Source organism: Ahaetulla prasina, chromosome 2 (genome assembly GCF_028640845.1).
Source record: "Ahaetulla prasina isolate Xishuangbanna chromosome 2, ASM2864084v1, whole genome shotgun sequence".
Taxonomy (NCBI): Eukaryota; Metazoa; Chordata; class Lepidosauria; order Squamata; family Colubridae; genus Ahaetulla; species Ahaetulla prasina.
In genome coordinates this window covers 138,966,920-138,983,128 of record NC_080540.1, presented here as the reverse complement: position 1 = coordinate 138,983,128, position 16,209 = coordinate 138,966,920, and the positions used below count along the sequence as shown (strand labels likewise).

General features: G+C 38.3%; 2 protein-coding genes across 4 annotated transcripts in view; both read left to right on the top strand.

The window, feature by feature from the left end:
• Positions 1–8,109, top strand: part of TTYH2 (tweety family member 2) — a 78,431-nt gene extending 70,322 nt beyond the window's left edge. Inside the window, exon 14 of the mRNA XM_058169695.1 lies at positions 5,250–8,109. Coding sequence (XP_058025678.1) covers positions 5,250–5,330 — 81 coding nt within the window. The 3' untranslated portion in view covers positions 5,331–8,109. The remainder of the gene's footprint in view (positions 1–5,249) is intronic.
• Positions 8,110–12,785: 4,676 nt separating this feature from the next.
• Positions 12,786–16,209, top strand: part of LOC131191985 (dynein axonemal intermediate chain 2-like) — an 86,720-nt gene continuing 83,296 nt past the window's right edge. For all 3 annotated transcript variants that reach the window (XM_058170696.1, XM_058170699.1, XM_058170700.1), the window contains exons 1-2: positions 12,786–13,691; positions 13,956–14,104. The gene's annotated coding sequence lies outside the window, so the exon portion shown is untranslated. The remainder of the gene's footprint in view (positions 13,692–13,955; positions 14,105–16,209) is intronic.

The window sequence follows — 16,209 nt, the reverse complement described above, 5'->3', positions numbered from 1 at the left end:
AGATTTCCCTGTGGTATAAATGTCCCCAATCTTCTAATATACAAATTCTGTAGAATCTATGGTCTGTGGGCATTTAAAATTGCCATTAGTTTGCATTTAGACTCACTGCATCCTTCCGCAAATTCATTCCTTTCCTGAAGTGTTTGGACTGCAACATCCATAAGTCCCTGCATTTGGTCTAGCTGGTTGAAAATTCAAAGAACTGCAGTCCCTGCACATCTGGAGAATGCCATATTTTGGGAAAGTTTAGCAGAGTGGATTACGTTAATTGACAATGGAGACCTTTTCAAGGTTTCTGTAGGGCAGAATTGTGGGAAAAATTTCTGGTAATTTCAGGTTGTTTAGTTTTCCCCATAACAATGCATGCTGCGTATGGATTGAGTGTGGTGTTTCAAATGGGCAAAATTAAAAACCCTCTTGAGTAGTGCTGCTTCCCCAAATTGCCTTCATGCTGAGAACCCATGCTGAGAATAACATTTTTTTAAAAGTTTATTCCAGACTTCCAGTCATGCTGATTTAAATAGTCAATAAGTAAAAGCTCTTGAATTTGATGCGGTGAGCCTTCCAAATGGTCTGTTACTGTTATGGTTTACTCAGTTGGAGATTTCCTTTCGGAAAGTTCCCACAGGACAGCCATGTTTCAATAAAACATCAAACTAACAGGGGCCTTTGAAGCTGAACAGATTTAACAAAGACTACAACTTTGGAAATTACAATGTGCTTCATCAGTTGCAAGAAGTGTTTTCCCCAAATCTGTATAGAGAAGTGGAATAGGGGACTATAGGCAGAGCGCAAGAGAAAATTGCTGCCTTTCTGTAGTTGTGTGAAAGGTGTCCAGACTGAGTGAATTTTATCTGCTCCCACTTATTAAAATATTATGGAAAAACTCATGGTAAAAGTATGAGGCTCTGAAGTAAGAAGTTATTTACATGTTTATGCACAGATTTAGGCTTGGTAAGTATTAAAAGGGCTAATACTATCTCTTCCTCTCTCTCCTTATGTATGTTACACATAGGGCTAACATTATATTAATTGATATTTCTTACTGTTTGGATTACATTCCTTTTGCGTTCAGTTCTTGACTACTTGTTGCATGGTTGAGTTCTAACTTCACTTAATCACATTCCCCGCATAAGCTTCCACTGCCAACTGAAGGTAATAGTGCATACCATGAACCTAGTTCTAATTCAGAAGACTTCGTGTTAGTACAATACCATGTATAAAGGGCGGTATAAAAATTTAATAAATAAAAATAAATAAATAAATCACCATGAAATTAAAATTCCTTCCTTCTTTCCTTCCTTCCTTCCTTCCTTCCTCCATTCCTCCCTCCAGTACAGACATTACTTTTCCATTGGATTAAAGTGTGTCACTTGGAACAAAAGTGCAAAAGTAGAAAGATTAAGAAGTGGTGTTTACAAGGAAGACAACAAAAAAATGGGATCCAAGGCACTGAACAGCTTGTGTTTCCTTTTTTAAAAAAAAACAAGCTAGTCAGTTCTGGCTAATGATGGAAATGCTCAACACTACCATAAAAATGAATAATTACATCAATGAGCCCTATTAGAAAAAATATTCAGCAACTTAATTTATAATGAATAAAATATGTCACTAGCCTTTGATAAGTAACAAACTAGAGCAGATGCAGATGTAAAGTACAGAAGAAATGGAAAACTCCAATGTTTTTCCACTTTCTATGTCCCTATTTGAAGTTGTCATTTGCCACATTATTATTTCTTCTTAATTATTTAATAAATAAACTCCTAAAAGACTGAGCGACTTACAAGTAAGAACTAATGTATCTATGAAAGCATATAAAAGATACCACTGACTGGAAGTCCAGAGTATTCAAAACAGAATAAAACGGAAGGACAAAATTATCCTGTCCCTAATCAGTATACCCAGGTCTTAATAGTTTCCTGAATGATACAAGAATAGGAGCCACATGAATCTCTGGGGGAAGATCACTGCAAAAAGCACAAATTGCCACAGAGTACACGTTTCCTGAGCCCTGCAAAACAACCTTATTTCATTGAATTCTTTCCTGGGGTGTTGGAGTGGGGGGAAGAATTGGCTTTACATGATGTCTGAATCCATCCTAATAGCAAAAGCATGGAGTATAGACCACAACCATGAATTCATGCTAAGCCATAAACCAAACACATAATGACAACCCCATGACTGTGAATCATTCATTTGTTATATAGCTGCAGAGACCACCAAAGTAGTTGACTAAACTGAACCCAGACCAGGCTCTCATAAGTATTAAAAATAAGACTTTAATGTTAATGAAACACCAAATACAAATTATGTCTCTGCAGTTAATATGTGTCTTAACAGTTCTGATCATAAATAAGAGAGAGTGACTTAGCTGTTCGAAAGAACAACTAGCCAAAGGAACCTCAAAGGGTGACACTTTATTTAATTTTTTTATATATTGTATTCTAGGTATGACTGCCAGTGGTTTACACAAAGCAAAACACCAAATCAATGAAACAATTACAATAAATTAAATACCCACCTACTAACATCACATCACAATGGCAACATCTAAATTAGCCATTAATAACTCTGGGGAGCAATATTGTTTTAATGGACTTCTTGAAGTGCATCAGAGTTAGTGTCTATTGTACAGTTGGAGAGGCTATTCAAGAAGGAATGTAGAAAGATTGCCTCAGGTCCTCTCGGCCATAAATGGGGAAGATCTTGAGTTTCTCTTCTGAGGTGACAAAGCAGAAGGCCTGCCTGCAATTACTGCAGGTTCAAGTCCCACCAGGCCCAAGGTTGACTCAGCCTTCCATCCTTTATAAGGTAGGTAAAATGAAGACCCAGATTGTTGGGGGGGCAATAAGTTGACTTTGTATATAAATATACAAATAGAATGAGACTATTGCCTTACACAATGTAAGCCGCCCTGAGTCTTCGGAGAAGGGCGGGATATAAATATAAATTTTTTTTTAAAAAAGAATAATCCTACTCTATAGCTCAGGAAGCTGAAGCTGCTGATCCATTAATGGAACCAGTTTTCCAGAGGCAAGCAATTCCCTAGATAGACAACTCCTAAGCCATTCGCCATTATTCTGTATGGATGAACTTTGCATGCCTCATAAAATAGAGAACTGGGTACATTTTACTTCAGTCACTAGGAGGTAAACAGAATAACAGCTGCTTCTTTCTAATGTCACAACTGAATTCTTGCATTCTACATAATCATGCATAATAAGACACTGGGTTCTCATCCAATATGTAAGGAGACTCAGGTTTATGTTGTGATGTTCTAGAGAAATACAAATTAAATCCATGTTTAAATGCAGCCCTGATTTTTATAAGTATACTGTTCTGAGAAATGTATATGCTTCATGGAGTAAATGCCCTGTGATGTGAACTATTAAAATTAATACCAATCTACCTGAAAGATGGAAAGCATATGTAGAGAGGCTGCCTGCCTGATGAATGATCAGGAAGACGAGTGGATATTTGTATTACAAGCTGCCACAATCCATTTTCAAGCCTAACAGTTTGAATATTCAAGGAACTATTTCTAATTTGGACGTTTAAATGTTGGTGCTGTGCCATTTTTTGGAGACTTTAATCTTACTGTTGCGGATATTTGCTATTGCAAAAACCTCAAAGCTGTTGGTAAAATTAAATGTAGCTCTTTTCCATATAGCAAGTAGTCCAATTTGAATAAGATTTAAATGCCTTAGGGAAACACTTTCAAGTTTTATTCTGTTCCAGAAAAATAGTCTGTGAATAATTTTCTGTGACTGGAAAGACATAACTTTCTCATAAGAAATTCTTGCACTCATATATACCAATTATATTTTTCAGGCCTGCATTCTCTAACCTAATGTCCCCCAGATATCCTGAAGCTACAGCAAGGTCTAAGACAACTCACTACAGCCAACTCACCATGGTCAACTGCCACGGGACAATTTGCCACGGGACAATTTGCCATGGCCAACTTGCTTCAGGGCAAAAGTTTTAAATTATTTTAAATAATTAAATAAAATTGTGTGTCCCATGGTGAGTTGTCCCGTGACGATCTGGCCACGGTGAATTGCCCATGGCAAATTGGCAATGGTGTGTTGGCCACAGTAAGTTGGCCATGGTGAGTTTCCTATTCTGTTTAGCAATGAGGGGGAAGGGATTTCTACAGATTGTAATTCCAACTCATTTGGAGGATACAGATTTAGGGAAGGTGTTTGTTCTCTAATTTTATTATGAGGAATTAGGAAAAGTGTGTGTATATAGGCACACAGTTGTTCCTTAGTGCTATATTTCCAGTATGCCAGAGATTTGTGATCCCATTAGGTTCCTATCACTTTTTGGGTTGTCTGTATTAATAAACCCAACTCTTACCTCTACTCCTTAGTGGTCTTCTAGATAGTAGTACGGAATAGGGAAGTTAAAAGAGAAAAGAACTTAACTTAATTCTATCATCTTCTCTAAAGCCTTTTATTGATAATGGGACCTTTTCTTGATAATGGGACTGGAGATGACCTGAAATGGTATAGGGTCTCCTGCTTGAGCAAGGGATTGGACTAAAAGGCCTCCAAGGTCCCTTCCAATTCTGTGATTCTGTTTCAGTTTTACTCTACTGCTTCAAGGCTTGCCTTCAGAATTTGTGCGTGCTCCATCACTGGAAGCTTTTAAGAAGAGATTGGATGGCCATTTGTCTGGAATGGTACAGGTTCTCCTGCTTGGGCAGGGGGGTAGACTAGAAGACCACTAAGGTCACTTCTATATTCTGTATCTCTGATGGGAAAAGAAAGTTTTTTACACTTTCTATTGAATTTTAAAAAGTACAAAGCTCAATACTGGTCTAATGTGTACTTTGCTGTTGGTGTTTGTGTAATCGGCTCACAACTTTCCTGTGAAAGATTCTCCTTTTCTCCATTACTGCTGTATCCCAATAGTGGAGAATAGCAGCTGGATGCCTATCCCAATTTCTCATTGGAATCACAAGATCTTTAGGTCTTACCAACATTTGCTTTCTAGCTGCCTTTCTGTTTCCATTTCATCCCACTCCACCTCTGCTGCTAATGATCAAGCATGTTCTTCTGTTCCCGATGGTACAAATCATCAGCACACTTATTTCTGGTTGGTTCTGTAGAGCTAGTATTTCTTCTGTGAGACTTTAAAAGGAATCTTAGTTGTAGTTTCTGTAGTTTCTGTCAGTAAAATCCTAAGCTTGCCACTGAAATCACAACATATAACTTCTCTCCCATTTTCTCTCCTCTGCCTAGTATTCTCCAAGTATGCGAGCCACCTATCTTGCGGTTAATGATGATTTCCGGCGACAGCCTAGCAACGAATTTCCAGCCTAGCACTCAGATCGTAGAGAAGAAACCACCCACAATGCTATAGTGAAACCCAATAATAACTGAAGGCACATAGACTGCTGGGAGTAAGATTGCTTCCCTAGCAAACTGGTCAGGTGTTCAAAGGTGTGGAAAACAGATCAGCTGAAGAAAACTCCTGCTGGTAATCCAGGTACTCTTCAAGGATGTGTGCTTGATTGGCAGTTTTTCTTCTTCCAATATTACGTCTTCCTTCGTTGCAGACCCAGGATGGTACCCGGATCCTCCATCCAATGAGCTAAGGGCCAGAGGTCTATTGATTTCCTGTCACTACTGCAGTGGCCTCCCCAAACTTTGTTCTCTTATATTGGGGAAGCAGGGAGATGTGAAATTAGAATAAGGCCTGCCATGGGTTTGCAATTAATGCTATAAGTCCTGTTTCCTTTTCTTCTGCACCAACTTCGGAGCAGTTTTGTTCATCCCTGATAGGGCGGTTCTGTCTTCCTTTTTGTTTTATTAGGGCAGATAATAAGACCAGTACACTGTACAAGTAAAGTGAACAATGGTGTACAATGCTAACCTCAGAGAAATGGGGCAGGGAATTGCCATGAAAGAAGATGCGCCTCACTCCAGAATCACATGCAATGCTGACAGAAGAGTGAATTTTTAGTGTCCTCTGAAGAGGCCTCTGCACAGAACTTACTATTGGCTTGGCAGTGTATCATCCATCATCCTTTTTGATAGAACTTGTTTGGTATTTTGTGATACAAAAATCCATGCACAATATTACCGCTTGTCACTCACTCTTTTGCATCAAGAACTCACATGAACTTCACCAATTCCTGTTGTGGTGGCCTCAGGTATTATTTAGAACAAATGTCTTTTTTGTTCTATTACATCCTTTATTTGCTTTGCTATTTTTTTTAGTCTATGTTTTATATTAGCTACCCAAAGAACATAATTTTTGTGTCTGTTTTTATAGTTTTCTGATTTCGGCACTGATTTCCCTCTCCCGGCAAAAGGGAAGTAAAAGTAAAAGCAAGAATTAACCTTCCAAGATAATGTATTTGTGTGGCAAATGCTGACATATTTCAAAATACATTTTTCTTACTTTGTGAGGAAATCAAAAATACCAGGGAATGCTGGATTGGGCTGGATTGGCTACTCTAATACACAGGTAGTGTTGAAAAGGACAGTACAGTTTCTTCAGAATAATGTCTTGCTTTCTCCATCCATGAAAGAACTGTAATATCATGAAATTAGGAACTGTTCATAACTTCCATTGTCACTTGCATACATTTGGGTCTTGTAAGGGCAAGTCCTAACACTGGGCAAAGTGAGTCAAGTTTCAGGTTCCCCAGATCAAGACTAGAGAGAAGTCCCCAGCTTCACACAGCTTGACGGGACTGCTAGTCAGTCCTAAACTTGGCAGAAATCTTTCAGATACTCAATCTAATTTTTTAAGATTCCTCCTTGCAAACTAAACTGAACCCAGACTGCTGTAAGCAGTCAGCTTCCCTCTGTCACTCTGAGAGTGTAGTTTCTTTCTCATAGCCACTGCTGTTCTTTCTGCCCTTCCCACTGTTTTTTATCCTGCTCTTCATGTCCTTGAAGTAGAACAGTTGTTGACGTATCTGTCCTGAGAACTGCTGGCTCTCATTTTATCTCAGCCACCAGGAGATGAGCAATGACAAAATGCTGGAGGTTAAAACAGTGCCAGGCAGTCTGTCCTTTGTCTCAGCAGCCATTTTCAACTACCAGTGTTAAGATGTCTTTTCCAGTCTAGTCACCATTTGTATGAGCAGTCACAGCAGGAGATACCATCATATCATTCTCTCAGGTAACAAAGATCTTGTGGGCTTTTCTGAAACAGAATCAGATTCTTGTTATCTATTATTGGAGGGAGAAAGTAAAAGAAATAGTAACATTTGGACAGGAGGGATTCCAAGGAGATGAGAAGCACTGAAGGAAGGAAATCAAAGTACAGAATATCAAATTGAAGAATCAAAGCCTCTTACAGGTCTGATTTCAACTTTTGCCAAAAGCAGCTCCTTTTAAAGTTAACAAGTGACATTTTCTTGGGTTATGCTAAATTTTCCCAAATGAGTTAGCTTACCTTTTTCTACTTAGGCATAGTTGGAAGTGAAAGCAATATGTGAGCTCTCTCTTGGAAATATAAAACAGGTGGATTTCCTCAACTTAAGTCTCTGTTTTAATTTGTATATTGTATTGTTTTTATAATCTGGCTGTACACCGCCCTGAGTCCTTCGGGAGAAGGGCGGTATAAAAATCCAAATAATAAATAAATAAATAATAAACTAAGTTCAAAGAACTCAGAATATCTTCGCAGGCTGCTGAAAATGCGTGTTTCCAGTGGTGTCAACATAATATTTGGACAATTTGCACATCGTTCAAAATTGCCACCGACAACCACAACAGTGATAACAACTGCAAAAGTAGAGAGTTGCCCTCCAAGATGCATAATGTGACATGGAGATTTTTAATTACTTGACAACAATTACATACTGTGTCTTTCTATCGAGGATAACTTGTACCTATCACGTACGGCAACATAATTTATATATCCATCTTATATGTGATTGGCTACATTTTTAAGGCAGAGGGAGAAGAGAATCTTAATTTTATGCTATGAGTAATGCTATTGATAACAGTACAATTAAAATTGTTTTTTTTTTCAACAAACAAAAAATGCATGTGAATTAACTATCACAAGCTACTTCAGAGCTGTGCCTGATTTATATGTACTGACTGGGAAACTGATAATAAACACATACTAAAATATGAATTTCATTTTCTTGTTTTTTTTAGTTTAGTTTGATTTCCATTGTTTTCAATGTAGAGCTCTGTGTTTGGGATTAGTTATTAGATGTACCTTAAGTACTACAGATGGCAAAAATAAAAAAGACACACTATTAGTAGATGCACGCATTATTTTAATTACATTATAAAATAAAATAGTAGTGTGGTATATGGTGTGATAAATCTGAAAGAAAACCTGAAAATGCAAGCAAATATAAGCAGAGTAAATGCTTCTTAAGAAGATATCTGCAGTGTGTGTAATTTATACTGTAATCAAGGCCTAGCAAAATAAGACTGCCTTGATTTGGAAAATTGTATGCTAAACCGTAGTTTAAAACTACAGTGAGCATAAATTAACAATCAGTAAGTCTTAATTGTCTTTCTGATTCTCAATTTAATATCATAATATACTTTGGTGACAACAATAGAACATTAGAATTATTCTGTTCTCTTACAAGAAAATTTACAGTGAAAAACAAAATTTACCATAAATCTCAAATTGGAAATATCTGAATTATACAAGTAATGCCAGGTTGCTTACTGTACTTAACTTTTCTTTTTAAACAAAAATTTTCCTTTCCCCAACTGATATGAGATGTGCAAGTTAAACCTATCTTTTGTACAGTGGGAAAAAGTTAAAAGCAAGATCCTGTACAGTTTTTGTCCTGACTGTAAGGTCCAATAATTGTTGCTAAATGCATAATGTGCATGTGTAGTCTATCATCTAGCTTTGTCCAAAATGGACAATGTGTGATTAATTTCTTGATGACGACAAACCCTGACCTTTTTGATGTATTGATGGAATCCTTGGTTGTTTGCTTGCATACATTTCATTACCCGAGTAGGTAACATCATCTGTGTTTTTGAGTGTGGGGTTTATTGTTTATACTGTATACAGTACTTTGCCCAGCAAGTGTTGATGAGGGTTAGGGTATTACGATGATGCTAACTGACACAATTACTTGACATAGTTTTCCCTGGACTAAAACATTCCAGGCAGTGAAAGTATGTATATGTATAAATGTTTCTGTCCAAGAAAGGCAACCTATAAATACACTAGCTTTCCAGAAAACAATCAGACTCTTTTTAATCTAAACTGCTCAAAATTACAACAGCACTGAAAAAAGTGACTTATGACTGTATTTCACACAACTGTTGCAGCATCCCCATGGTCATATGATCAAAATTCAGCCGCTTGGCAGCTGACTCATATTTGTTACGGTTGCCATGTCTGGGGGTCAAGTGATCATCTTTCGCAACTTCTGACAAGCAAATACTGAATTCAGTTTTGGTCGCCGCAATGTAAAAAAGATGCTGAGACTCTAGAAAGAGTGCAGAGAAGAGCAACAAAAATGATTAGGGGACTGGAGGCCAAAACACATGAAGAACAATTCCAGGAACTGGGTATGTCTAGTTTAATGAAAAGAAGGACTAGGGAAGACATGATAACAGTGTTCCAATATCTCAGGGGTTGCCACAAAGAAGAGGGAGTCGGGCTGTTCTCCAAAGCACCTGAGGGTAGAACAAGAAGCAATGGGTGGAAACTGATCAAGGAAAGAAGCAACTTAGAACTAAGGAGAAATTTCCTGACAGTTAGAATTAATAAGTGGAACGACTTGCCTGCAGAAGTTGTGAATGCCCCAACACTGGAAATTTTTAAGAAAATATTGGATAACCATCTGTCTGAGATGGTGTAAGGTTTCCTGCCTGGGCAGGGGATTGGACTAGAAGGCCTCCAAGGTCCCTTCCAACTCTGTTGTTATATTATATTATATTATAAAGTCAGTGGGGAAGCCAGCTTCTTCTAATAACCATGTTACTAACTTAGGAACTGCTGATATTCACTTAACGACCTTGCCAAGTTATAAAATGGGGTAAAACTCACTTAACAAATGTCTCACCGCAGCAGAAATTTTGGGCTCAGTTATGGACTACCTGTACTGTACTTGGAGATAAGCAGACAAGTCACTGTTGTTATTTTTGGAACAATGGGCTTTTAAGCAGATGCTTCAATCCAAAAGAAGAGTTTCCCCTGACTGTAAAAGCTATCCTGGCATTAAATGGGTACATCTCAGTGTTTATAACTTGTATCAGAATATCCACAATAGTAAAGCCTTGGGACTGCATTTCCACCCGTTTGGGCTTTGAGCTCACAGCAAGAACATAGCACTTTATACACATTATACACAACAGATCTAAGGAGCATGAAATACAGAGAAGCAGCTTTTTGATGTTGCATTGTTTAAGCTGATGCTGAAGCAAAATTACCTTTTCCAATGTCCAAAAGCATTCCTTGCCCAGAGTTTGTAATAAAATCAAGATACAAGTTGTTTATGTGGAGTCCTAAAAAGAGACTCAGGTTTAATTTCTCTCACCTATTGAAATTACACCAACCCATATTTTCAAATAATAGAGATTCCTTGTTTGGAATCCAGGCATCTCTGACTGAGTTTAACTTAATTAAAAAATTTCCAGGATTCAAACCTCAATTAATGTAACCTTTTTCCAGAGATGGAGGCCATGGGAATGTGGTTTGGAAAGCAATTGTGTAAGGAAATAACAATATACAATACTGCTAATGACAACACTAATCAAGGAATCTTTAAACCCCTTTGTTTTAACTTCGAACAAAAAGCAGTAAAAAAAAAATACCAGCGAAGAATAAGTTTTCCATCTAAATCTCTCACAAGTTCTCTGCCATAATTCTCTGCTGGCTCTTTACGCCCATATTATTCATACAACAATAACAACAGAATCACAATATGCACATTTTTAAAAAAAAATCAAAATCACAACATATACTACACCTTGCAGGAAAAGCTCATTGAACATCCTAGCCAGCACCCAAAGGATCAGCCACGTCTTCAAAGCCTTCTTAAAAACTGAAAACTAGCAGGGTCAGGGCGAGTCAAATCTTGGGGTGATGAAGGTTGAGATGACAAACTACTAGGTCATATAATTCAAAAGTCAATGTCAAGGCATTCTCAATGTTCTCTACTTTGGTAATGAAACATTTTGGGAATAAAACTAAATTCACAAACATCAAGTTCCCAACAAGAATTTTCTTTTTACTGTATTAGCTTTGCACACTTTCCACCCATTGATTCTGTCATGACACACAACATCTATTCCCTTGCAACCTCCAAACAAAGCTACTTCAATAAATTCATTCACTCAATTTCTATGGCTGCCCATTTCAGTCAGTGAAATGGGCAGCCATAGAAATTGAATGAATTTAATGGAGTAACTTTGTTTGGAAGCTACAAGAGGATAGATTTTGTCTGTGAATAGCTTACAATTCAAAAAATACATTACAATTAAAAATATTAAAACATTCATCTAAATGAAATATATATAAAAGACCTATGGTGGCATAGTGGTTAGAATGCAGTACAGCAGGCTAACTCACTGCTCACTCCAGGAGTTTGATTCTGGATGGTTCAAGGTTGTCTCAGCCTTCCATCCTTCCGAGGACGATAAAATGACCCAGATTGTTGGGGGCAATATGCTGATTCTGTAAACTGCTTAGAGAGAGCTGTAAAGCACTGTGAAGTGGTATATAAATCTAAGTGCTATTGCTATAAGAGCAGGGTACTTGGCCAATTAGTAATAAAGCCAGGAAATGGGGCCCTTGGCACATTTATCACCTGGGGATTGGAAACATAACCAGGTTTTTAAAGCCTTATGAAAGGCTAACAGAGTTGGGGCCATTCTGATATCCGAAGGGAAGATGTTCCATAGATGAAAAAGCTTGTCTTCTGGTCACATGGCCACCTGATATTCTTTGGCCTGATAGGATTCATAGCATGCCCATTCTGCTCAATCTGGTTGGACAGGTAAAGACTCTTAAAAAAAGGTGATTATCAGTGATCTATTAATTATCAGTGATCTGTAATAAACTGTAGTCCATTCCAACAGTGATGCTAATTGTTCACAAGATTTGATGATTGTTTACGTACATCTGCAACCAGATCATATCACAAAATAAACAAACACATACACACAATCCTGCAACAAATGGAATTCAATAGTATTGCATAAAAATGCAATGACATTCTGGCTTGTACCAGAACAATATGCAGAAAAGAATATATAGTGTTGTTGAGTCTTTGGTGCCCTCTGGGCTTGATTGTTTGTTTGCTTCATTACCTAACTAGGTAACATCATCAATGCTAGTCCTGCACTCATGAACTGATGATGTTAGCTAGTTCAATAACAAAACATTTACAAGCTACCAAGCTCAGAGAGCACCAAAGACTCCACATTTCAACATTCTCTTTTTTTCTATTTGTCACAACATTATATACAAGCACATACAATGAAAGGAAACAATAGGACAGGAATGGTAGGCACTTTTGTGCACTTATGCACGCCCCTTATAGTCCTCTTAGGAATGGGGTGAGGTCTATGGTAGACAGTTTTTGATTAAAGCTTTTGGGAGTTTGAGAAGAAACCACAGAGTCAGGTAGTGTATTCCAAGCATTAACAACTCTGTTACAAAAGTCATATTTTCTGCAATCAAGATTGAAGCGGTTAACATTAAGTTTGAATCTATTGTTTGCTCTTGTATTATTGCGATTGAAGCTGAAGTAGTCTTTAACAAGAAGGACATTGCAATAGATGATTCTGTGTGTTAAACACAGGTCTTGTCGGAGTCCGCGGAGTTCTAAGTTTTCTAATCCCAGGATTTCAAGTCTGGTAATATAAGGTATTTTGTTGTTTACAGAGGAGCGGAGAACTCTTCTTGTAAAATATTTCTGGACTCATTCAATTGTATTAATATCAGAGATGTGGTATGGGTTCCAGACAGGTGAGCTGTATTCAAGAATAGGTCTAGCAAATGTTTTGTATGCTCTGGTTAGTAGTGTAGAGTTTTTGGAAAAGAAGCTTCTGTTGCAAATCCTAGTTATTTCAGAAATGGCTCTTTCTATAGAGAACAGTCCAAGTAGGATGCCCTCTTAAGCAGCACTCCACTGCTTAAGTTGTCGAAAGTTGTCATTCCCCTACCTCCACCCCAAAAAAAAATCCAAGAGGAACTGCAGTGTGAGACGAAATAATTAGACTCTGCCATTCATTCCGTTTGCTGAGGCTCAACGATTTACGCTCTTAATAAATTTGTTAAAGGTGGGAGGATTGTGCTAATCGTGAGTTCTGCAGTGTTGTTCTCTCTTCTGCCGCTGCTTGATTGGGCATCATTTTTCCCTTCCATAGTTCTGTGAGACGGAAGGGGATAAGGATAAAACACATAATGAAAAAAACAAAACAAAACTACCAGACTGCAATAATTCGGGCAGTGGTGTATTAACCATTAGGCAGACTAAGCACGTGCTTAGGGCACCAGGCCCAGAGGGCGCACCACAAAGTTGAGAAAGAAAAAAAAACCCAATGAAGTTTATACAGTATGTACAAAGGAGAGGGCGGCACCAAGATTTGTCAGTGCTTAGAGCACCAGTGAGCCTTAATCCCCCAATGAATTCGGGCAAAGACATAAAAAGAAAGTGAGACAAAAAAGCCTGTACACTGGTGGTCGTCCAAATATTTGCAATAAGCTTCGGCACTAAACTGAAGGTAATGCTACAAAATATCTGTGGTTTTTTGTTTTTTTTTATCTGATTGGACATTTTCTCATTCTCTGCTGTAAGAGCCTGGGCTATAGCGCGAACGCACTCTGCACTTACTCAAGAGACATACTTCTTGCCTATCGAATCTGGGAATCTATTCTCTCGATGACCATTTTTTAAGAGAGGATTGACGGCGGGGGGTGGGGGGTGGGAGAGGGAGGGGGTGTCATGTCTTGTTTCTCTTCCGCTTCGTTCATCCCCCCCCCACTAGGCTTCGCAGATGGTTTCTCCCAGCTTCAACAAAAAAGAAAGGAAAGTGAATTGTCGCTTGTCACGTGACACCAAGGACCCGTTGCTAGGAGACGAGTAAACGCTTACCTCCCCAAGGTGGAATATTGGACTGTCTGGGAGAAGAGCGGGGTAAGGAGGCGGGAACCGGGGTGGCGGGAGTTTGATGGAGGGTTTGATCCCGGAGGAGAAGGGAACAAGCTCCTACCTCCACGCTACCTCTCCCACTGGGCTTCTTCCTCGAACCGCCACACGCGAAAACTCCCCCCTCCTCCTTCCAGGGTTGGGATGATCTCCCGAATCAGATCTTGTTCCAGTCGAAACTTGATCCCAGGATGCTGATTCCAGTTTTCGTGTGAATCTCCATAGACACTTAGGAGGATACTGTTTTTATCCGATACTTTATCCTTGAAGGATGAAGTTTATCTTTCAAGGATAAACTCTAGCCTTCAGCAAACAAAATAACCAGAATTCAGTTTCAAGGGAGACTTAGCTCAAATTAAGATTTATGGAAGAGTAAACCTCTGGTCCTGGTGGTCCATCTAGATTTGATCTTGTAAGATTTATTTATTTTTATTCACATTAGCTATAGCTTCAAGATCACTGCATCATGACAGTATCCTATAGTACCCATAATAATTAAGGAAAACAATACAGGAAGCTCAGGTACTAAAGAAATATATATGATTCATATATCCATCTCAAAATTGAGTCAGGCATTTAACAATTATAATGATTGAAATTCGGGGGGGGGACCCCAAAAAATCATTTGTCTGCTCTCTTGGGTTTTTTTTTCTTTCTTCAGTAGCCTTCAGTCATTTTTTTCCAGGACCAATTCTCTAATCCTTCCATTTCTTGTTCTGCTGTTCTTTTATCAGAGTTGCTCACCAAATACCCCAAATTCAAAATAGCTTTTATTGCCTACTACAGTATGTATATGAATCATGACTGGAACTTCATGCTGAGGCAATTATGCCTCACAATATCATATGCTGGTGAACAAAAACAGAGCCATTGCATCATTTCCATTTTGTATATTTCCCAAGGCATCTGTCTGACAGACCATGGCTGGAAACAAGATACTATTATGATTGCATAAGATTTTTTTTTGAAAAAATCCTAATCTTTCTTCTGTGCAATAATACCTCTATCCAACTGTTAAACTATTTTTGCCACCTTTCCTTATCCTTTGGCCCTCAAGTGCATTTAAAGTTGTCAAAAGAAAGGGCAGATGAGGTTTTCTTTAAAAACTGCTTTGCCTACTGACAGTCACTGCATTAGCAGTAAGTGATGTTATGATTTCACTTGAGAATGGGCAAAGGACGAAAGTTGGGGGCCTATTTATGATATAAAAAAGATACATTGGACCTATTGGGGGATTAATTTTATTGCATTTCCTGCTGGAATTGGCAGTAAATTGCATTATTTGGTATTTTGGCAGCATGATATTGGAAAGCTCCAAGAGCTGAAAATATGGGGATCTAAAGCCTCTGAAAATTCAAATATTGTACTGTTCTTGATTACTGAACAGTATATAGGAAATTGCCATTATGCAATGGCTTTGAAGCCATAACTAATGCAAATGAAGCAGCATGGTTTTAATGCCATGTGTAAATCTTTTTGACTATGGGTAAGAAATGGGTGCCATTTGCTAGCAAATCGGGTTAACGATTTTGGCATTAAGTTACAAGTATTAAACATTTTGAGAGCATAATACCTGAAAGAACATTTCATATAGATCATCCCAATCATATGAGAAGGGGTAGAAAAACAACCTGTAAATATTCAGTTCATATCAAGCAAAAAAAGACCCTCTTGTTTTGTGGTTTCTGTGTTTTCAGATGACATACAAGAAGTAGCCTGGACATGAAAAAGCATGCATGCATACATACAGACACCCAAACATATACACAGTGTGTGTGTGTGTGTGTGTGTGTGTGTGTTTGTGTGTATATATAGGTCTTTGGTTGTTCGGGTTTTCTCCCGTGTAAAATTGGAAGCGTCTTGGCGACGTTTCGACGAAGTCTCATTCGTCATCTTCAGGCTTCAGCTTCGTGCTTCTGGGAGCAATGTGTGATCGCAGCTGTTTCTTCCTTCCCAAAAAAAGGAAGAAACAGCTGCAGTCACATTGCTCCCAGAAGCACGAAGCTGAAGCCTGAAGATGACGAATGAGACTTCGAAACGCCGCCAAGACACTTCCAATTTAACACGGAGAAAACCCGAATAACTAAAGATCT